Source organism: Pteropus alecto, unplaced genomic scaffold, assembly GCF_000325575.1.
Source record: "Pteropus alecto unplaced genomic scaffold, ASM32557v1 scaffold81, whole genome shotgun sequence".
Taxonomy (NCBI): domain Eukaryota; kingdom Metazoa; phylum Chordata; class Mammalia; order Chiroptera; family Pteropodidae; genus Pteropus; species Pteropus alecto.
This window is the reverse complement of record NW_006433378.1, coordinates 6,437,562-6,460,760: the sequence shown is the minus strand read 5'-3', so window position 1 is coordinate 6,460,760 and position 23,199 is coordinate 6,437,562. Positions and strand designations below refer to the sequence as shown.

Genomic DNA, 23,199 nt, shown 5'->3' with positions numbered 1-23,199 from the left:
TGCATAAGAAGATTGATGGAACTATATTGGGAAGATGAGGAGAGGAAGGCTGTGTGTATGTCTATGTGTATAGAGGTGTAGGTGTATAGGTATATATAGGAGGGTCAACTTTTATTAGGGTTGTGGTAGAGACTGCTAGCTGCCTACTGTAACATCCATTCTCCCTTCATCCTTAATAACAGAACTGTGGGTTTATCTGGGGACTAATCTTTCCAGTTAAAAGACTACATTTCCCAGCTTCACTTGCAGCGAGGTGTTGCCATGTGTCTAAGTTAGCAGTATTCAGTGATACTTCTAGGAACTCTTAAAAGGGACAGGGTGAGCCATTATTTTCCTCCTGCTGCGAATCTGGAATGGGAAATTAATTGTTGGAGTTTCTGCCATTATCATGGACTATGAAAATAAAGGACACACACCAAAGATTGTAGAGACTATTTAGGCTTATAATGGATATTTGTTTTTATTTTTAGAATCCGAGATGCAAACATACAGTTAATAAGTCAACAAAATGAATTTCAGAGAGTACAGAAAGAATTGAGTCATTTACAACATGAGTTAAGTATTAAACAGAGACAATCACAAGTCTTCAGGTAAGATTATCTTTAAAGAACTAAAAATTATAAAGATTGAAAAGATACATTTAATAGTAGCTTCATAAACATCCAAACACGTTTTAGTAGTATAGTTTCTATATTTGCTATAGTTATAAAAAATGGAAATAACTTCACTTTTTTTACCATTGTCACAACTGAATAGTTTTATCAGTAAAATTTAAATCAGGCAAACACGTTTTTATTTTGTAGTGACATTTATAATGAAAAGCACAGTAACTAATACATTTTCTTCTTGACCAATATTTCTTGGTGTATTTGTCCCCTGACCCACACACACAAAAATGATAGAGTTGGGAAACTTTCTGAATAATAGGAATAAACCTAAATTTAGAAATCTCTGACATAAATGGCAGTAATTCTGCTTTTACGTAATCTTTGGAGGGTTTATAATACCTAAAGGTAAAACCCAATGTCCTAAAGAAACTAGGATGCACGTTTTCTTTCTAACTTTAAAAATGGAATTGAATATATTGATACTATCAGAAAGAATGATTTCTTTATACATTGAGTAACTTTTAATTCTTAGAAAAGGGAAGTAAGTTAAATAACATTACAAATAGACAGGTTCAGGGTGACTAAAGAATTATATTGGATGAATATTTTGAATGTTAGGTTCTTTTTCTTTTTTCAATCTCCAGAAACATTGTTCTGTTAAAAAAATTATCTGAGCTAATAATTTTTTTATGCACTATCTGGTGATAACCTGCTGACCATTTACCTTCGATAAATGACTTACACATAAATGATGCTCAATAAATAATCTTTTAATGAATATATGAGTCTACTCACAAAACGGATGACCATTTCTGTCATCAGAAATCTTCTCTTCTCTTTCCTAGAAATCTGGTATTAAACCAGGAGAATGCTCCAGGCAAACCCAACTCTCATGTTAGTCAGGATGATCAGTGTTCAAGCTTGACTCCTACAATATCTTTGGCCCATTGCTGCTAGGGGATCCCATTTGTTTTATCAGCTAATGTCATCATGAATGGTAGGATCGACTAAATTTTAAAGGTTAGGCCAGGACCAGATTAAATAATAAATGCTGCTCAGGATATTATGGACTGAAATAGTCAATTTTCATTATTTACATTTTACATGTGATTTGTATTTTAAATTCTTGAAATAGACATACATACTTAATTGTTATTTTTATTCTGTGTTCTAATTTTGTTATCGTTTTGGGGTCTACTTGTATCTGCTTATTTTTTTCGAATGTTATTCAATAGGTCTGTGATTTTTGTTCATTTTTAGCTTTTTAAAAGATCACAGATTGGGGGTCTAGGATCTGATTTATATAAAAAAGTAGCACTTACTAAAAACAAGTTTTGAAGTAACTATCTAACTAGGCACTTAGTATAAATAAAAGTTTGTGATAGACAAATAGAAATTATTACTGGTTTTAGTCCTACTCTCACTAGTAGGTACATTGCATAAGAAAAGGCAATTTGGTGAAAATAAAATCAGACCAAAGGTGATAGAGGTCAGCTGATTTTGTCGTATTACTTAAAGCTGCTTTTACACTAATTTATTGCTTATTTTAATATTTAATATTTAAATATCTACTAGAACATAAAATTTAGTGATTGCTGTGGATAAAGAAAAGCTATAATCTCTCTTAATATGATAAAGAAAAGAAGCATGAGCTTTAGCTACTCAGATATAAGTATGTTTATAGAGCCCAAAAGGAACTTCCGATAGATCAGTGACTTATGTCTTTGAGTCATATTGGTCTTTTTAAATTATTCTCTCATTTGTTTAATTGCTATTGGGCTTAATCACTTAGCCTCTAGCAACGTTTTCTTCATGCTCTCTGTTTTTCCTGACATCATTTCCAACCTGTCTCTTGCAAGGGAGTGACCAGAAGTGGGTGTGGTATGCCTCAGCTGGCTCAGCACATCTGCTATTCAGAATTACGTGTCTTTTGAGAGTGGGAATTAACTTTAGAAGACCTGTAAACTAGACACTAAAAAACAGTATGGAATGTAGTTATACTTCATGTAAAGTAGTGTATAAATCCAATATTCCAAATCAATACATATTTGTCAAGTTTTACTTTTGCGAATCTTTCATAACTTATTTGAAATATAAACTACTTATCTTTTAATTTTTCTTATTTGTATATCTAGACGCTGTCATCTGTGAAATTTTCAATGCCAACTCCAAAAAGTCTCTCCTCCTAGATCTCTCACTTTCATTCTAACTCTTCAGCCTCATTAAGGCTTCCAATATTCATTCTGATTTTCCCAACCATTTTCTGACTTTACTTAGTTTTCTAGCCTTGATCCCATAGTTAAATCACCTCACATCTTTTTTTAAATAGTTTTATTGAGATATAATCACATGTTACAAAACCCACTCAGTTTAAATGGCATCGTAATGATTTGTAGTAAACCTACTGAGATGTGCAACCTTTACCACATTCAATATTAGAAAAGTTAATTACCCCACAAAGATCCTCGTGCCATTTGCAGTTAAAATTTGTTCTCACCCCCACTCCTAGGCAACCACTAACCTTCTTTCTCTTTCTATAAATTTGCATTTTTCTGGACATTTCAGATGTATGGAATTATACAATATGTGGTCATTTACATCAGGTTTCTATCACTTATTGTTTTGAGGTTCATCCATGTCGTATCATACATTAGTTCTTGGTTCCTTTTTATTGTTTAACAGCATTACATTGTATGGATATACCACATTTTATTTATTCATTTTCCAGTCGATGGACATTTGAATTGTTTCCACTTGGCGCTTATGAATAATGTTACTATAAACATTCACGTACAAGTCTTTGTGTAGATGTATGTTTCATCTCTTTGGGATAAATCCCTAAGTGTGGAATTACTGAATCATATGGTAAATTTAAATTTAACTTTGTAAGAAACTGCTAAACTCTTTTCCAGGTGGCTGCACCATTGTATATTCCTATGAGAAAGGAGGATTCTAGTTTCTCTGAATTCTTGCCAACTCTTCTTATTATCTGTCTTTTTATTTGTAGCCATTCTAGTGGGTATGAAATGGTATCTCATGGTGACTTTTATTTGTGTTTCTCAAATGACCAATGACATTGAGCATCTTTTCATGTCCTTATTAACCATTGCATGGTTATTTGGTGACATATCCATTAAAACATTTTGCCTATGTTTTCATTGGTTTGTTTTGTTTTCTTGTTATAGGATTATAAGAGTTCTCTTATAGTTTGAGTACTGGTCCTTTATTTGAAGCATGATTTGCAAATATTTTCTCCCAGTCCGTGGCTTATGTTTTTATTTTTATAACAGTGTTTGATGAGCAAAAATTGTTGTTTTTGAGGAAGTATAATTTGTCAATGTTTTCTTTAATGGATTGTGCTTTTGGTAATGTATCTAAGAACTCTGCTTAACTGGATTACAAAGATTCTCTCTTGTCGTTTTGTATAAAAGTTTTATAGTTTAAGCTCTTACATTTAGGTCTATGATCCATTTTATGAATGATGTAAGGATCTAAATTCATCTTTTTTTCATGTGGATGGTCAGTTGTTCCAGCATCATTTGTTTAAAAGACTATTCTTTACCTATTGAATTGCCTTGGTGCCTCTATCTAAAATCAATACATTGTGAATGTAGAGAATCATTTCTGGACTCTCTAATCTACTCCATTAATATATATGCCTGTTCTTATGTCAGTACCACACTCTCTCTTGAATACTGTAATTTTTAGTAAATGTTAAAATCAAGAGATGTTAGCCCTCCAAATTTCTTTGTTTTCAAGGTTGTTATGGCTATTCTGAGTCCTTTGCATTTCCATGTGAATTTTAAGATCAGCTTCTCAACTTCTGCAAAATAGCCTGGTGGGATTTTGATAGATATAGCATTGAATCGACTACAGATCAATTTGGGAAGAATCACCATCTAAAAATATAGAATCTTTCAATTCATGAACATGAATTGTTCTTTCTATCAAGAGCTTTAGTTCTCTGAGAAATGGTTGTTTTTAGTATACAGTCTGCACTCCTTTTACTAAATTTATTTCTAAGTATTTTGTTTTTTTGATGTTATTATGAGAAGGATTCTTTCCTTAATTTTATTTTTGGAATTGGTAATTACTAGTACACAGACATAAAATTGATTTTTGCTTATGGATCATGTATGCATGTGACTTTGATGAGCCCATTTTGTGTGTGTGTGTGTGTGTGTGTGTGTGTGTGTGTGTGTGTGTGTGTTCAGGATGTTTCTACATAGAGGATGTCTCTAGATAGAGGATGTTTCTGCCTAGAGGAGTTTACCAGTACTTCAGCTCCTTTTACCTCTGCTCATTTAGTCATAATTATCCTTAAAACCCTCAGTCTTCATACTTACTTATAAGTTGTTAATCATCAAGCCCTAAATTCTTCCAATACTAATCTAAGTCCTATTTTCGCTTAGACTCCCCTGTGCTACTCATCTCTTAGCTCCTGTGTGTCTTGCTGCATATTTCACACAGAAAGTTAAGGATATCGACACAGGTAGATTTACTGCAAATCAAATGATACTTGAGTTTCAAAATGGCTCACTCAGGACCCCCTCCCAAGGTTCTCAAAGGGCCCCTGGCAAAAGTAAGATGATTTAATTGTAATTGGTTAAAAAGTCTGTCTTTTCTCACTCTGATATCCCCTCTCTTAAACTTCTGAAGTCAGTATTGGAGTAGTCATAGCATTTGGGGAACCGAAAAAGGGAAAGTTGAGTTCAGAATACACTACTGTAACTGCCATTTGGTAAGACATTTTAGAATTCTTCAATAACACAAGTGAAGGATTATAGGCTAAAAATTTGGATATGTATGAATTTTTTAAAATTAATGGAATAAAAGCATAAATATGAGCAATTCAAACGGTAGAAATTATTCTGTCATAAAGAAACAAATTGTAACAATAATATTTTTCAGATTATATCATGAGCTAATTCATTAAAATAGAGGTATATTTTTAATAAAAGCTTTTGGCTTATTAAATAATTCATTCAGTGAAGAGAAGTTAATTATTTTAATACATTGGAGAAATATTAAGCCTCTTGCTAATGTGACAAAATCTACTAACATCACTGAATATAACATAAAAATCATATTATACCACTTCAAGGACATCTAAGATAAACTGGTTCATTAGTTTATTATTTTAAAGATAATTTGACCAGTCATTTTTTGAGAAAACTTGAAATGCTAAAAATCTTAAAATTATATATGAAAAATATTGGATAAAGATTTTTCCAAATTTGACAGTGCTTAATATTTGCACGGCATTACCAATAATAAACAATAATAAACTACGAAGCTGAAAGAATCTTTTTAAACTATCAATAATAAAAAACTAATGGCAATGCTATATGAAAGCCTATGTAATCTTTATATTCTTGCCATATAAAGCATTATTATAAAATGATTCTCATATGGAGAGGTACTTGTAGAGTATGTAGCCAAAAGTTGTAAGCAAAAAGTATTTTAGAGCTGTTGCTTATTAAAAAGTTATATTGTTTTCCTGTATTTTGTGATGAAATTTATCAACTTAAAAGTTTTGATTTTTAAATTTAATTTTTTCTCATTCTATAAATAATTATACACTTTTAAACCTAATTTTGTAAGTCATCATTTTTACATATTTTCTTCAAGAAAGCCCTCCCCGCACCTACCACCGATCGTATAAGATTTAGGCCTCACAAAAATATATCTGCTCTTAGCTAACAATTTTGAATATTCTGTTTCCTACAGAGGCACATGCATCCACATCCATTCTTTTCTGTTAAACGTCTCTGTAGGCCCTGTACATGGCTTGCTCCCAGCAGCTGCCTTACACTAGGCCCATTAGCCCTTTAAGCTTGACTTAGTTCATACTTCTTATCTCCCAGTCTTACTAGTTCCTGCCTCTACATTCAGACTTCGCATCCTCACTTTTGTCTTTCATTTAGTGATCTATTTGGACTCTTTCTCTACTTTTTTAAATTAGCATCTCTTCTAGCTCCCAGCTCTGCCTGCTGATTGAGGCATCCCCTGTGGCTTCTGATCACTCAGGTGGACCTTAATTACCTCACAGAATGACACCACCCATCTTCTTCGTGGCAGAGGCTAATCTTTCAGCCTCTGCTTTACACCCAGCCTTTCGAGGACTTTGCATAAGAAATGAGCGCCTTGTTTGTCTGTGATTTTACCCTCTATGACTGCACTCATACTGTCTGCCCAGCTGTGTACACATTCAGGTGTCTTTCAGCCTAACAAACCATTCTGCTCTGTATCGTCCTCTTTCTCTCCTTACCACCTCAGTCAAGATTCTTGATTGCTGGTACTACATAACCCTCTGTTTACTCATTTCTGCTTTACTGCTCAGTTCTTTCCTACCTAATGCTTCTCTCTGAGATCACCAAATGTCTCCTTAATACCAAATACAGTGGGCTCTTTTAAGCCTTTACCTGAGGCATTAAACACTGAACACTTACTTTCTTCTTGGAAATCTCTCATCCACTGGCTTTTCTGATAGTATTCTTTTAATTTTACTTCTAACTCACTGACTGCTACTCCTTAGGGATTCCTTTGAGGGATTCTTTTCTGTTTTAGTCCCATAAATGTTAGTGTTGTCCAATGTTTTATCCTCAGCACTTCTCACCTCTTTATTCCTCCAACTGAGTGATCTATTTTTTTCATTCATTCATTCATTCATTTGTCAATATTTGTTGAGCACTTACTATATGGTAGGTACTGTGCTAGATGCTAGGGAGACTGTGATGAACAAGACATATATAATCTCTGCATCATAGATCTTAGTCTACTCGGGGAGATAAATATTAACCAAATAATTACAGTCCCATTGCTTTAGTCATCATGTTTTTACTGATAACTCCTAGGTCTGTGTGTGCAGCTTGCTTGATTATTAGGTAAATTACAGCCAGGACATCTGAAGTAATAAAAATCACTGAGATGGCAAAAAAAAAAAAAAAAATGTGATTACTTTGAGCTGAGGCATTTCATGAGGCAAAAGCACTGAATCGATCACTTTTAAAGATTTTGTATATTATTACCCCAGGTTTTAAACTGTCTATAGAACTATGGTGTGCAAGAAGGATGCTAAGAATCTGAGATTCTCATTCAGGCTCTATGACTAAGACACCTTCAACCTAATGTTCTTCACTAAATGTTTGCTGTTAAATTAATTTTAAAAGGTTAATAGAATAAAATATGTATGAGAATAGCTATCTTTCTTTATAGTTAAAATGATAACACAATGGAATTGAGTTGGGGTGACCATATACTTCAGTCTTCCTGGGATATTTCCAGTTTATATCTGTTATGTCAGCAAAATAAAAACTTCACCTCTTTCACTTCCAGAATTGTCTAGATTTAGACAGTAGATTATGTGGTCACTCTAAGCCCATTTCTCAAAGAAAACTGTTTTTTAAAGAAATATTTGTTATTATGCTTGCTATTTTTAAAAATTCTATTTTTTTTAACTTGCTTGCAGTAAAAGATTGATGGAGTACAAATATTCCTGGGATAAGATTCTTTCATTCCTTACTTTTACTAAAAGGGAAATAACCAGTATAAAAAATGAAGTATATGATCATTTTCAAAATTGGACTTCACTGAAAGGAGAAGTTTTTCTTCAAATTAAAGCCATAAGTGAAAAAGCCTTGACAGGTTTGTTATATACATATAGAATATAATCCTCTCTTCTTTTTTTGTAAATTGTGCATCATAAATAATGAAATAATGATATTTTTATTTTATGTGATGGGACTTATGATTCACTTTAAACTTGTTATTGGTTAGCAGACTAGATGGTTATTATGATCTGTTTGAACCCTGAAAATCAATAAACATAGGCTGATCTAAGATAAGCAATGATAAATCTTCCTTCCTTCCTTCTTTCCTCCCTTCCTCCCTCCCTTCCTCCCTCCCTCCCTCCCTCCCTTCCTTCCTTCCTTCTTTCCTTTCTTCTTTCCTTCCGACATTAGTTAATGAAATCCAGTAAGTTTCAGGAGTACAATTTAACAGTAAGGCATATGTTTTGCATTGTGTGTTCACCTACCCTAGTTAGATTTATTTCTGTCACCACGTATTTGACCCCTTTTACCCCATCTACCTCCCCCCTCCCCCACCCCCTACACTCTCCCTCTGGTAACCACTAGTCTGTTGTCCATGTCCATGAGTCTTTGTTTGTTTGTCCTGTTTGTATGTTGCTTTTAGGTTTATATCCCACGTATAAGTGATATCATGGTTTTCAACTTTTTCTGTCTGGTTTATTTTGCTTAGCATGATTATCTCAAGTTCCATCCCTGTTGTTACAAATGGCAGTATTTCATCTCTTCTTATGGCTGAGTAATATTCCATTGTACTTATGTTATGTTCTACAGCTTTTTTATCCAATCATCTATCATAGGACGCTTTGGTTGCTTCCGTATCCTGGCCACCGTGGATAAATCTATTCTCGAGCTGTGGCCAGAACTTGGTTATTCCTGTGACATGTAGTAATTTATATTTTAAAATGTTTTTTTTAAATGGCTGAGTAGCTCATATTATATCAGCTTTCTCACATATAACAGCAATAAATTCTGTATAAAATAACTACCTAAAAACACTAGAGAGGGACCAAAACCAAACACACATGGAGGAAATGTCAAAAATTGAAAAAAGACATCTTACTAAGTGAAAGAAGCCAATCTAAAAAGCTACATACTGTAAGATTCCAACTAAATGACATTCTGGAGAACGTGAAACTATGGAAATAGTAAATAATAGGTCAGTGGTTGCCAGGGTAGGAAGGAAAGATGAGTAGGTAAAACACAGAGGATTTTTAGGGCACTTATTATTTTATATGATATTATAATAGTAGATACATGTTGTTATACATTTGTCAAAACCTATAGAATGTATAACTCCAAGAGTAAATTCTAATGTAAACTATGGATTTGGGGTGATAATGATGTGTCAGTGTAGGTTCACTGATTATAAGAAATGGACTTCTCTGGTACATTATGTTGAGGGAGGTTATGCATAATTGGGGGCAGGGATTATATGGGAAGTCTCTGTACTTTCTGCTTAATTTTGCTATGAACCTAAAATTGATCTAAACAAGTCTAATAAAAAATATTTTTAATTAAAAGAAAGAAGGACAAATTAGTAATTGATAGTTGGTCATGGGCATGGGTAGTGCAGCATAGGGAATGCAGGCAGCAGTAATATAATGGTTAGATATAGAGCCATTTATATTTACCTATAAACCATTTATATTTATATATAAACTATATAAATGTCTAACCAATGTACTGTGCACTTGAAACTAATAATAAAATTAAATTTTTAAAAAGTAATTTAAAAAAGGGGATTGGCACTGGGGGAATTCCATGTTTTTTGTTTGTTTGTTTGTTTTTGTTTTGTTTTTTAAGGCTGTTAGATTGAGGGCGGGTACAGTGTGTTCCATGCAGTAAAGCCAAAACTCTGATAAAAATATGTAGTCTGTTTGGCTTGAAAACTGGAGGACAGAGATCAAGGCAGCCCCAGCCTTTGAGGAGTAAGAAGATACCCCAGAAAAGACATAGTTAGAGAGGGAGAGCTCAAATCTTGTATATAAAATCTTTCCAAATCTCTGGCTTATGTGTGAAATGCACGTGCACAGGAAAGACTCTAAGCAGCCCATCTAAGGCTAAAGTAATTGATATTTTAGCTGCCACCTACCCTAGGGGAAACAGATTTTACAGTTTAAGTTCATCCAAGTTAACTACTCCTTAAAATAATATACAAATTCAGTACTATTTAGAGGAGCATAACAGAATCTGAAGTCTCCATAATATAACATCCACAATGTTCATGATACAATCCCAAATTACTTGATCTGGGAAGAAACACAAAAATATGGTCCATACTCAAAAGAGTAGATGATCAATAGAGAGCAATCCTGAGTTGATCCAATGATATAATTAGCTGACCAGAATTTTAAATCAGCTGTTAACTGATATAAAGCTGTTCAATGACCTAGAGGAAAATAAGATAGTAATGAATGAAAAGATAGAAAATCTCAGCAAGAAATTACTGAAAATTGGACATTCAAGAATTGAAAAATATAGTATCTGAAAATAAAAGTTTACTGGATGGACTTTTATAGCATATTGTGATTATAGAAAAAAGAACCAGTGAACTTTAATACAGATCAATAGAAATTATTTAATTTGAAGAAGAGAGATAAAATAAACATTAACAAAATTAATAGAATGCCAGGGTCCTCAGGAAGGATTAAAATGCACCATAAATGATAAATATGGGTAAATATTAAAGACTTTTTCCCTGTGAAGTTTTAAAAAATTCATATGCTAAAAATAAGAATTATAATATTGTGGGACTTATGAAGTATGTTGATTTAACATATGACAACTAGAGCATAAAGGATAGCAGGAGGGGGTAAATAAATCCACATGGTTGCACTCTTTATGTATTTTATGTGATATGGTGCAACATCCATTTTATGTAGACTAAAAAGTTAAGGATGTATAATTCTCAGAGCAACCACTAAAAAATAAGCACCAAAAGATTTTAAAAAACAATAAATAAATCAAAAGGTAACTCTTTAAAAATATTCACACAATGGAGAATTAATATCACCTGATTCTAAGATTTATTATAATGAAGTTACAGTGTAGTACCAGCCTATTGATCAACAATAGATCAATGAAACAAATAGCCTGGTGTATGACCCCTATTTAAATGATCATTTCACTTTTGACAAAGACACCAAACAATCCAATGGTAAAAAAAAAGTCTATCAGTGAATTGTGCTGGAACAACTGAATACCCATATGAGAAAATATACCTTGCTTCCTATATTACATCATACATAAAAATTAAGATAAATCATAGGACTAAATATAAAAGCTAAAACTATAAAAGAAGAAACATAGGGAAATGTCTTCATAAAGTGGTAATAAATAAAGGGTTTTTTGGATAAGATAAAGAAGTAAGAACTACAAAAGAACTTCATATAATTAAAAACTCTGTTCATCAAAAGATGCCACTGAAAAAAAATGAATAGATAAGCCACAGACAGAAAAAAGACACTTTATAAGAAAAGATATACAAATGGCCAGTAAGAACATGAAAAAGTGCTCAACATTATCAGTCATAAAGGAAATGCAAATGTCACCAGTACATACCCACTAGATTGATTAAAATGAAGAAGATCAACAATAAATGTTGATGAGGAAGGAGAGCAACTGGAACTCACTTATAATGGGGGAGAGTATAAAATGCTAGTCACTTTGAAAAAGGTTTGATTTTTTTATAAAACTAAACCTACATCTATGTGGTGACTCTGAAATTCTCTTTGGTATTTATTCCGCCCCCCCCCCCAAAAAAAATTGAAAACATATGTCTACAAAAATACTTGTATAAGAATATTTAGCAACTTTATTCAAGCTTTATCAAAAATAGCTTTAAACTGGAAAAAGGCCAGCAGTAGATCAATAGAATGGATTATTTAATAATAAAAAAACTGAGTAAACAGTGAAATAAAGAAGAAATAGCAGATAATACAATTAACTTGGATAAACCTAAAAAATTTTGTGCTTCCTGAAAGTTAACCTTATACAAATGATACACATTGTATGACACCATTGGTATGATGTTCTAATCTAGGCAAAACTAATATATTGTGGAAAAAAATCAGAACATTAGTTATCTTGGAGGGGAGGATTGACTGGAAGGGGGGCACAAGGACACTTCCTGTGGTGATGATAATGCTCTCTATTTTGATAGAGGTTTGTGTTGTATAGTGCATGCATTTGTCAAAACTTATCTAATGGTACATTTGATATTTGTGAACTTCGTATGTAAATTGTACTCAAAAATAAGAAATTTGTGTATTGAATGCTAATTATCGATGTGCATGCTGAAGTGTTTAGGAGTAAAGTATATTGATGTCTGCAACTTATCTTGAAATGCATAAAAATATAAGATGGATAGATAGCTATGTAAAGCAAACAGTAATATATTAACCGAAGAATCTACATAATGTGTATATTTGTGTTCATCGTGCAATTCTTTCAACTTTTCTGTATATTTTAAAATTTTTGTAGTTAAATGTTAGAAAAAAGAAATCATTCTAACCATACAACTTCAATTTGCTAATTTTGTTACATGATAAGTGCTTTCAGGAAATGAGTTTGTATATGACGATATCTTTTTAAATTTTTAAATTAATTTTAAGAATTAGATTTAGACAAATACAAATCTAACAATCATGTTTTCAACTGCAAAAATAAATAATTTTTAATACTTTTTCTTTTAAAAAAGAAAAATATATTTTAAATAAAATTTATACTTTAATATATATGCATGCATGAATTATATTTATTACCTTTCCATTAGATTTTAAATTTTACATAGATGGTATCATATTTGTAGGTATACTGTGAACTTGCTTTTTTCATTCAGTGATGTTTTTGAGATCAATATTAACATAAATATTATATATATGTTAGTATCTTACTTCTCCCGGAGGCAGGCATTGAATCAAGATATGAGTATAGGTGGTTTATTTGGGAAGTGAAAATAACCAGATAAAGGGAAAAAAAGGCAAGTAACAAAGGTTACCCTACTGAGTGGACATCTGGAGCTTAATCCCAGGAGGGAACTCAGAAATGGTTTAAAACACATGTCTCATAATTCTCCACTCAAGGAGTGAGGGAGCTTGGCATCAGTTCCCAAGAGTCATTGGTTCCCAAGCAGTGTAAATTCCTTGGCACTTCTAGCCTACCATGTGGTAGGCATGTTTCTTTTTGCAGTTCCAGGAAAAAGATTCATCTGCACAGAGGTGCAGGTACTGGGAGTTAGAAGTTAGAATACTGAAAGGTCTAGGATATATGGGCATGGCACTGACATTGTTTGCTACAGTTTTAATAATATTGATATACTTTACAGAATTGTCTTTCGTCATATAAACACACAGTGACCCTTGAACAACACAGCACAGTGACCCCTGCAATAGAAAATACGCGTGTAGCTTTTGAATCCCTCAGTATGTAAGTTGTCCCTCGGTATTTTCAGGGAATTGGTTCCAGGAACAGTGGATACCAAAATCCTTGGATGCTCAAGTCTCCTATATAAAATTGCTTAGATGAGTGCATTACAGTAAGCCCTTTACATCTGTGGACTCTCAACCACAGATCAAAAACAGTACGAATATTTATTGAGAAAAAAAATCTACATGTAAGTGGGCCTATGCAATCCAAAACCCTGTTTAGGGTCAACTGTACTATTTTACTCATCGTTTCCATTCTTTGAGCATTCAAATATCTTTTTATAGTTTTTTTTTAGATTTTTTTTCTTTCTGGTAAATATTTGAGAATGGAATGACTGGGTCACATGGCAGGTGTATTTAACATTTTAAGAAACTACCCAGTGGTTTTCCATAGTTCTTGTTCCTTTCAAATTCCTACCAGTAATGTATGAAAGTTCCAGTTGCTTCACATTCTTGTCAACACTTTGTATTGTCATTTTTCTACCTTTAGCCATTTTAATATGACATGTTTGAAGGATATTAATTCACATTTAAAATAGTCTTCTTGATAATTTCTCATTTTTGAGTGTCTTGTTGCATCTTATTATAGAATAGTGACCTCATAATGTCAGGAATGAGTAATTTAATCATACCAGAATAGGAGAAGCTTCAGCTCTACCAGTTTTTGTTTTCATTTATGTTGCATTATTATTATCTTCTCTAATCCATGATATCTTTTATGATATCTTTTAATCCAATTGTCTTCTTTGGGACTGTTTAGGTAAACCTCATAGGAACACATAGACCTGCAGTATATTACAATTGCAGAAAGAGACAGAAAAAGCAAAGAGGAATAATACTTCTCTCTCAGAAAATCCCACTCACTTTATTTTCACCAGATATGACCCATGGTCATGACTGTGCGATATATGGACAGAGAGAGGAACTTTAGGTTAATGAAGGGAAAATAGGTTAAAGGACTCCCAGAACAAGTATTTGCCCTTTCTTGTGGTTTAAGTCTTAGTTCAGATGTCACCTCCTCAGAGAAGTCTTTGTTGGCCACCCTACCTAAAGTAGTCTCCCCTTATACTTTATTCTGTTTTGTTTCATTTTTAATGTTTATCACTGTCAGAAATGTTCTTATCCATTTACTGATTTACGTGTTTACTGCCAGTCTCCTCTTACTAGGCTGTAATCTTCAGGAGGACAGGAATTTTGACTGTTTTGCTGAATATTGTATTTCTAGTGTTTTAAGAGAATTGTACCTGTTACATAGTAGGTGCTCAGTGTCTGCTGTGAACTTGAAATGGTAGTAAACATACATTTAAGTTTTAATACCGAGGTTACTGATAATATTAATGTTCCTGTTTTAACTCGTTTCCTGTTTGCCTGGAGAATATTCTCTGGCAGCACTTGTGGCTGCAGTCTTAACCTTACTCCCAAAGTTCGCCACTAAATATCTGCTTTTGTTATTATTTTCACATTGCTCTAGTATATCGATAGTCTTTGGAAACAAATGACATCATTTTATTTATAGCATTCTGTTTTTAGTAGTGGTATTTCCATTTATAAAATATAATAATTCTTGATCACTGAAAATCTCAAATCCTAGAAAACACAGCATTCCTACATGTGATGTTAACATCGTTCTCAAAGTTGTTAGCCGAAGATTCATTTGATGAATCTAATTTATATATACATTTCTGTTATATTAGAATTAAAGACAAGTTCTTTTTAGAAATGACCCTAAGGACAGTTTTTATATTTTATTTTTACATTGAAAATCAGATTTTCTTCAGCCTCACAGAGCATGTTTATGTTAAATTAATGCTGGCAGTGAGCTGCACTTTTTTTTTTTTCTAAATGGGAAATGGGTTAAACTTCTGAGTTTTTTCTAAATGTTTTTCATAATGCTCAGGTATTACTTCTATAATCTGGAGAGAGGAAGTGAGGAGAGAGGAGAGGGCTCATTTATGAGCGATACTTGCCTGAAAGCCATGGGTTGCTATTAGTACTAAAATTTTTATCTGATTTTGAAACCAGTTTGAAAGTTGTTTATTAAACTTATAAGGAGGCAAATACAAAAACTTAATAATTATGTTTCCCCCAAGTCAAGTGCCTTTAAGTATTTTTCTGAGCATAAACGTAAAACAGCCTTGATGTAAAACAGAAAATACAGAAGAAGAGCAAAGAATGCAGTAAACATCAGCTCATTACGTGGAGATATCACTGTTATCATTTTGGTATAAACTTTCTAAACATTTTTTTCTGTGCATAGATATATACACTTAATATTATATCATGAAGATGTAGTCATGCCGATTAACTATGTAAACTTTATTGACATATTTCTTTACAGGAATGTATCTTTTTTAACTGGTTTTCTATTCATGGACATTTAGGTTGATCATAGTTTTGCTTTTATAAATAAGGCTTCAGTGAACATCTTTATAAATGCATTTTTATAATCTTGTCTCATTTTTTTAATGTAGTTAATTTCTAAAAGTGGAATCGAAGAGACAGTGTAGGCCTGTTTTGTTTTTCATTTGCAGGTAATATTACATTTTACATTTTATCTAATACGAGGATACAGGAGTTAGTTTTCAACCCTTAACTTTAACATTTGCCTTTACAGTAAATCACATCACTTTTACCTCAGAAGCAGGAAGGCTGTTAGAAGAGATGATTGCAGAAGCTCAGAGATGGAAACACAAAAAATGAGACAGTGTATTCAGTTACCGAGCGAGAGCTTAGTGAATGCGACAGACTGCTGTGTGAAACTACCGCTACGTTAGTGAGGATTTTCTCCTCCTTCTACAGAACTTTCTCCTTACTTAATGCTATCAGCACAATCAAAGCCCCAGGGCATAGTTATTCAAACATGTACAAGTATATGCAAGGCTCCAAAGGTGCTGATACTTGCTTTTTTATAGTTTCTTTGAACAATTTGAACACACTTTGAATTTAGCAGTAGTAAATATATAAATGTGCCCACTTCACAACACAGAATTTTAAGTTAAGAATCTATATTTAGATTCAGAGAAAATAAATTATGTGTAATGCTTTTAAAGGTTAATTTTTGTAAAGCTTGAGGAACTATCGTGTCCATACAAAAAAATGACCAAGAGCCTAGGAAGCATATAGATCCACACTGTCCGATATGGTAGCCACTAGCCACGTGTAGCTATTGAGCATTTTAAATGTGGCTCTAGCTTCTTATTGAAATGGTAATATTTTAGATATGTGGAGTTAAATAAAATACACTACTAAAATTAATTTTATCTGTTTCTTTTTTACCTCTTTAATGTGGCCACTAGAAAATTTTAAAGTATTTGTGTTGTTTTCATTATATTTCTGTTGGACAACACTGGTATAAATAGTGAAATGAACTTTTTTGCACTTTAAAAATGTCATAATTACATTTCTGTTTATTATCTATTTCCAAAAATTGTAAGGACTTAACATGAATTATAGCTGAAGAATACTTTAAAAAATCACTCTCTAAATCTTAGCTTGTCAATGTTTCTTATTTCTAATTTGTTGTCTTGACTAAAGTTTATTAAACCAACTCTATCAAAGTCCGTAATTAGAACTTGAGGCAGAAATCAGGAAGAATCTGGAGGGAAATATGGGATCCTTGGTAGTTTTGCCCTTTTACAGAGCCAAGCACTAGGTCTGGAGGAGGATCATACAGCCAGTGTGTCTGTGCCAGCCTGTGCTGGCCTATTGGTGTTGTTGGCATCAATTCTTAAATACTTAAAGTTATATAGGAATCCTAAGGGAAGGGGGCCAAACCAGAGAGCCAGTTTACATCCTGACTCTACCACTTACAAAAAACTGGGTCTCTATGTCCTCATTTGTAAAATGAGAAATTGTGCACGCATGTGTATACACGTGTACATACATACACACAATAATATATGTAGCACAGTAAGGAATCAAGATGTTATTATTGCTTTATTCTTTTTATTCTAAAGTCCATGTTTCTTTTGTTCTATTAAATTCTCATTTATCCTATACAAGTATTCATTGTGCTAGGCTTGTAGCCCTAAATAAGGGAACAAAATTAATGCTCTTCACCTGCAGTTTAAATATAAGTGTGTATATATACATATATTTAATTTTAAATTAAAGAATTTTAAATATATATTAAGACTCACATAAATATGCCCAACTTATTTATGACAAGGGTGCATAGCAATTCAATGGAGGAAGGATAGCCTGGGCTTTTCAACAAATGGTGCTGAAGTAATTGGATACCCATAGGCAAAAGAAAACAAAAAAGATGAACCTTGACCTAAACCTCACACCTTATACAAAAATTAACTCAAAATTGATCACAGACTAAATGTAAAATATAAAACCATAAAACCAAAAAATGAGACTATCTTTGGGAACTAGGATTCTTATAGTTGAACTAAAAGCATGATACATAAAAGGAAAAATTGATAATAAGACCACAACAAAATTAAGAACTTTTGCTTTGTGAAAGACCCTGTTAAGAGGTTAAAATGACAGGTTACAGACTGGAAGAAAATATTGGCAAAAAAGCACATGTCCAACAAAGAACTTGTATCTAGAATATATAAAAATTTGCAAAACTACATTTAAAAAAATTCAAATTAGGAAATGGGCAAAATATATGAGCAAATATTTCACCAAAGGGGTTAGACAGATGGCAAATAAGCACACACAAAAAATGTTCAACATCATTAGCTAATTAGGGAAATGCAAATTGCAACCATAATGGAACACTTCTACACATCTATTGAAAAGTCTAAAATTTTAATTGATCATACCAAGTGTTGGCAAGGTTGAGGAAACTGGATCTCTCAGTATTGCTAGTCAGAAAATAAAATGGTGCAGCCATTCTAGAAAATAATTTTGCAATTTTCTTTAACACTAAAGATGCACTTAACCACATGACCCATCAATTGTAGTTTTGGACATTTATCTGAGAAAAACGAAAACCTATGTTCATGCCAAAACCTGTACATGAATGTTCATGACAGCTTTATCCATACTAGCTAAAAGTATATACAACCCAAATGTCCTTCAATGTATGAAAGGTCCTTGAAGTAATTATTAAATTTAAATGGTTGTGTTCTAATCCAATATGACTGGCATCCTTATAAGAAGAGGAAATTTGGAAGCAGATACATGCAGAAGGAAGATGATATGAAGACACAGGGAGAAAACAACCACTAGAGTTAAGTGCCAGTCCGCGGTACCTTGTTACAGCAGCCCTGGCAAACTAATGATAAATTAAACCCCAGATATATCGCACAACATTATTCAGATACTTTAAAAGAATTTCACATTAAAATTAATTTAGGTCTTAAAAGCAAAATCCAAAATAGAAATAACATTACTAGAAAAGGGCATTGCTAAATATTTTCTTGCCGACAAAGTATGCTGAATATTGAATAGCAGATGTGAGTGAAATATTTTCTGTTCTTCTAATGAGTGGCTGTCACTTCATGTCATCAGTATTTTTAAGTTTAAATGTTCATAAGTTAAGTTTTCTTAAACCAGAGCATACCTATTTTAATAAAAGAAATTTCAGAAAAAAATAATATTTTACCAAGGCAGAATATTTTAGCAAGTGTGGCATCAATTGCTTTCACCCTCTAACAATTGACTGAATAGTTCTTGAACTTTTAAAATTCAAGTCCTGAATTAGGCTTAGAAATGTAGTCCACATTTTTCATAAAACTGATAAAATTAGGGATAGAATAGGCTTATTTGCTTATCCTGTTAAAAATGTCCCTTCTTTTGATTGTGTGTATTTACTACCTTACCGGTCTGACATTAAATAATCTGGGCTTCAAAATGCTTGCCCCTGAAGTAAATGGTGAGGTAAGGCAAGCACATACTCAGGATCTTCAGCTGGTGATATACTAGAAACTATTTAGAAGCTTTGTTCAGTAATGCCTTTATTCCTTTCATAGGTATTTATTGAACCGCATGCTAATCTAGGACGTTGTGCTAGAAATTATGCTGGTAATTAAATATTACCTCTGGCCTAAAATAATTTATAGTCCAATAGTAGATCACATGTGCATATGATTGGTACAATAGAAATGATATGAGTTCCAGGAGGATTGAGGTCACTTCTAGATCGGATCAGAAAAGATTTCCAGGCAGAGAGGTCACCCATGAGCGGTGGCAGGCCTAACATAGGAGGTTAGAAGGACCTTCTTCATGGTGGTGGGGGGGAGGGGGGGTGCCGAAACGGGAAAAGTACAAGGTGTGAACAGTGACCGGAATAGATTAATCTGATGGAGATCATAATTTCCGAACCCTGAACTGGAACACATGACTGACAAGTATGAAATTGTATGAGTGACAAGGATAGGATTGAATATTTGACACCAGGATTGCCGTAAGTACAGGGGATATATAGTTTGCTGTGGGTGAGTTAATTCACCTCCCTTGAGTTTACTCTCCTAATTCCATATTAGAAACATTGTAACTCCTGTCAATTTTGAAATCTTGCTGTACTTTTCCATGTTTTGGAATATATTTCACAAATGGATCTGTATTGCAGATTGTTATTCTTTTAATGTGAGTTAGAAAGTCATGTTGACACGAATAGTTATTTTAGAGACAGATAGTAGTATACACTAACAGCTGCTAACCTAAGCATTATCATCTGAAAAATGATAAATAGGTGACAGCATGTGCTCCTCTGCAGTGTCATTCTGACTGAGACATAGATAGATGTGGTTAGAGTATGGTACAGTTTATTCTGTCACAAGAAGCCACCTTTATGGCTACAGAAATACCCAGGAGGACTTTTTAGGTCTGAAGAAAAACTGTTACTTCTTTATATTTTTTTAAAGCTCTTTGTACTAGTGTGTTAGTTCTCACACAAATGGGTGTGTATCCATAAGTTTTTAGAATTATATAATTTAAGAAAAATTCTTAGAAAAAAGATTTTTATATAATTATTAGAATATGGTAGACCCCAACTTATTTGGTCCCTGCCAATTAATTTCTCCAGGTTTTCCATTTTGAGCAGGAATTCTAAATGAAGAAGGTGCCAGACCCATTCTGCTGATGACCTAGGGCTGTCTTAAATGCCACATTTTCTTCCAAACATATTTTTTCCCCACAGAAAGACATTTTGCTTTTCTCTTCTTGGACCATATTTCTGATCCTGCTCATACCCATCCTTTAAGACATGCTCTCATCTCTGTGCCCTGTTCAAGCATACTGCCTTGCTTCTCCTGTAACCATTTACTAGCCAAAATCCCTGTGCTGCCATCTCTGTCCTATTGATCTCTACTTCTGGTCTTCACTTACCTCTGAAGGGAAGAGTGAGGTAAAGCTGCTATTTTTGCCATGGTGGCTCCAAGACCAAAAAACCAAGCCAACCTCCTTTGACGTCTAATCACACGCTAAACCTATCACATGTCCCAGAATGACTTAAGCAAGAAAAGGAATGCCAAGCGAACTCTCTGGAAAAGCAGGATGTCCAGATTTTCACATAGATCACATCCTCATCATTTTAATTAATTGTGGTTATACAAATTTTATAGTATTTTATCATTACTGTGTGTGTGTGTGTGTATTTTAATGCTGTTTAAGGCAGCAGTGCTGAAAAGGCCAATGAAGGGAGAGTTTGATATTTATCATTCTGAAAGGTAATATACTCCATGCATTTCTCATAAGATTATATTAAATTAGTACATTTAAACCTACGTAATTCTGTGAAGGCATATTTTTATTAAACTTAATCTAAGTAGGTAGAATAATGACAAGCGATTGCCATAATGAAATTCTGGTCTCATTTTTAGGGGACAGAGTATTGGTAGAATCATTAAAATATATTAACTAATGCTTTCTACTCATAAATTTATTAGTTTTAGACACTGCCTCTTTTATTCGTCTCCACTCCTACCACCTTTCTTCATAGTTTCTATAGAATGTATTGTACTCTCCTTGAAATGCCATCGGCCAGCTCATGCAAGCACATTTAAATTTACTTTTCTGAATCGTGTTGCTAAGAAAACAATTTAATTTTAACAAAACCCAGAACATTACACAGATATGTCATTCTTTATGTGAGTATTTAAAAAGCTGGCCGAACTGCCATTTAGTACAATTTAAAGGCTAAAAAAATCTAAAAGGTTTCATGCCTAGGTAAGCAATACAATCCTTTTTCTCATTTCTTTTTTCTGAATAACCACTAAATTTAAATTTAACCTTTTGGTTAAGTGTCGTTATATTCTCAGAAAAGTCATCTTGGCTTTCAACTATTAGTTTTCTAAAAGAAATAATTATTTTTCAGAAAGTTGTTTATGATTCAGTTTTATCTATTGGTAAACTTTGTATTTTCTTTACAGAAATAGAGATACTAAAAAAAAATTTGATGGTGTCCCAAAGAAATAAGGTATGTCTTGAAGAGGAAATGAAAAATCTGAAGTTGTTGTCAGATGAAGCTATATTGAGGTCTCAGCAGATTCAGACATCCAAACAACAGGAAGTAAACTTGCAAACCAGATGTTGTGACTTGCAAAAAGAAGTACTAGGTAAAAAAAGAATTATTTTTTTAGTTGTTAGCAACTAGCCATAATATAGAAATGTCTAAATTTTTATTTCTTTTATAATCACAGTAAAAATCTTATTTTAATTATTTTGTGTTGCAAATATGCCTAATCATTAGTAACTATGTCAATAAATGTCTGTGGTCAATGTTTACTATCATCCCTTACTATTCTGCCATTTAGAATGAGAAGATGAAAGTGGAGATATTAAAGACATTTTAGGTACAGAATAAGTTTTCAGGAAAACAAAGTGACATTCACTTTAGTATGTTATTATCCTAGTGGATTGATAGTTTAGTGTACTGAAGGGAAATACAGCATATGCCGTTATATGAGGTAAATCCAAAATTTTAGGCACTCCTTCATTTTCCTAAATGAAAAGATTTTAAAACCTTGAGCAAGGTTTTAAAATTTCTCTTTACCTCCAAAGAATGAATATCATGGCGGCAAAGCTATGCAGTGTGCATTTTTTTCCTGAAGGCAGTAAGGAATCATTGAAAATTGATAATCAGGAGCATGATATAATAAAAGCAGTGTTTTAGCAAAATTAAACTGTTAGCAATGAATGGAGGTGTTCCAAACATCAAATGATTGGAGCCAGGTAGTCATTTAGAAAATGTCTTTGTCAGTAACCCAGTTCCTAGGTTAACCATAGAAAACTGAAGTAGTGAAGAGAACTAAAATTTTTAAGGTCTTAATGTGTACTAGACACCATGTTAGCACTGCATAGCAATTATTTCTGTCAATTTCTTAGTGACCACAAAAAGCAGGTGTAAGTGTCTCATATTACAGAGGAGAAAATCAAGGCCCAAAAAAGTAGTATGCCTCTTCCCACATAGCTGGTAAATGGCAGGGTGTGAAAACAAATGAAGCTTCATGCTTGTCAACTTGGCCATCTCCATGGTCACGATGGAAAGTAAGAATCAGGGTTGAGAGGACTACCCAGAACTAGGGAGGAGGACACCTGGCTGGGAGGAAGGGTAGGGAGAGAAGGAAGTCACAGAGGTCTCTGAACCTCTTTGCTTGAGAGTCTTTAATGATA

General features: G+C 33.1%; 1 protein-coding gene across 13 annotated transcripts in view; it reads left to right on the top strand.

Moving 5' to 3' along the window:
• The window catches only part of LEKR1 (leucine, glutamate and lysine rich 1), a 170,540-nt gene that overhangs the window by 56,423 nt on the left and 90,918 nt on the right, over nt 1–23,199 (top strand). For 11 of the 13 annotated variants that reach the window (XM_015586544.2, XM_015586543.2, XM_015586538.2 and 8 more), the window contains 3 exons: nt 471–590; nt 8,080–8,255; nt 21,957–22,142. In XM_015586544.2, coding sequence (XP_015442030.1) covers nt 471–590; nt 8,080–8,255; nt 21,957–22,142 — 482 coding nt within the window. The remainder of the gene's footprint in view (nt 1–470; nt 591–8,079; nt 8,256–21,956; nt 22,143–23,199) is intronic. The other 2 variants (XM_015586540.2, XM_015586545.2) reach the window with 1 other exon arrangement.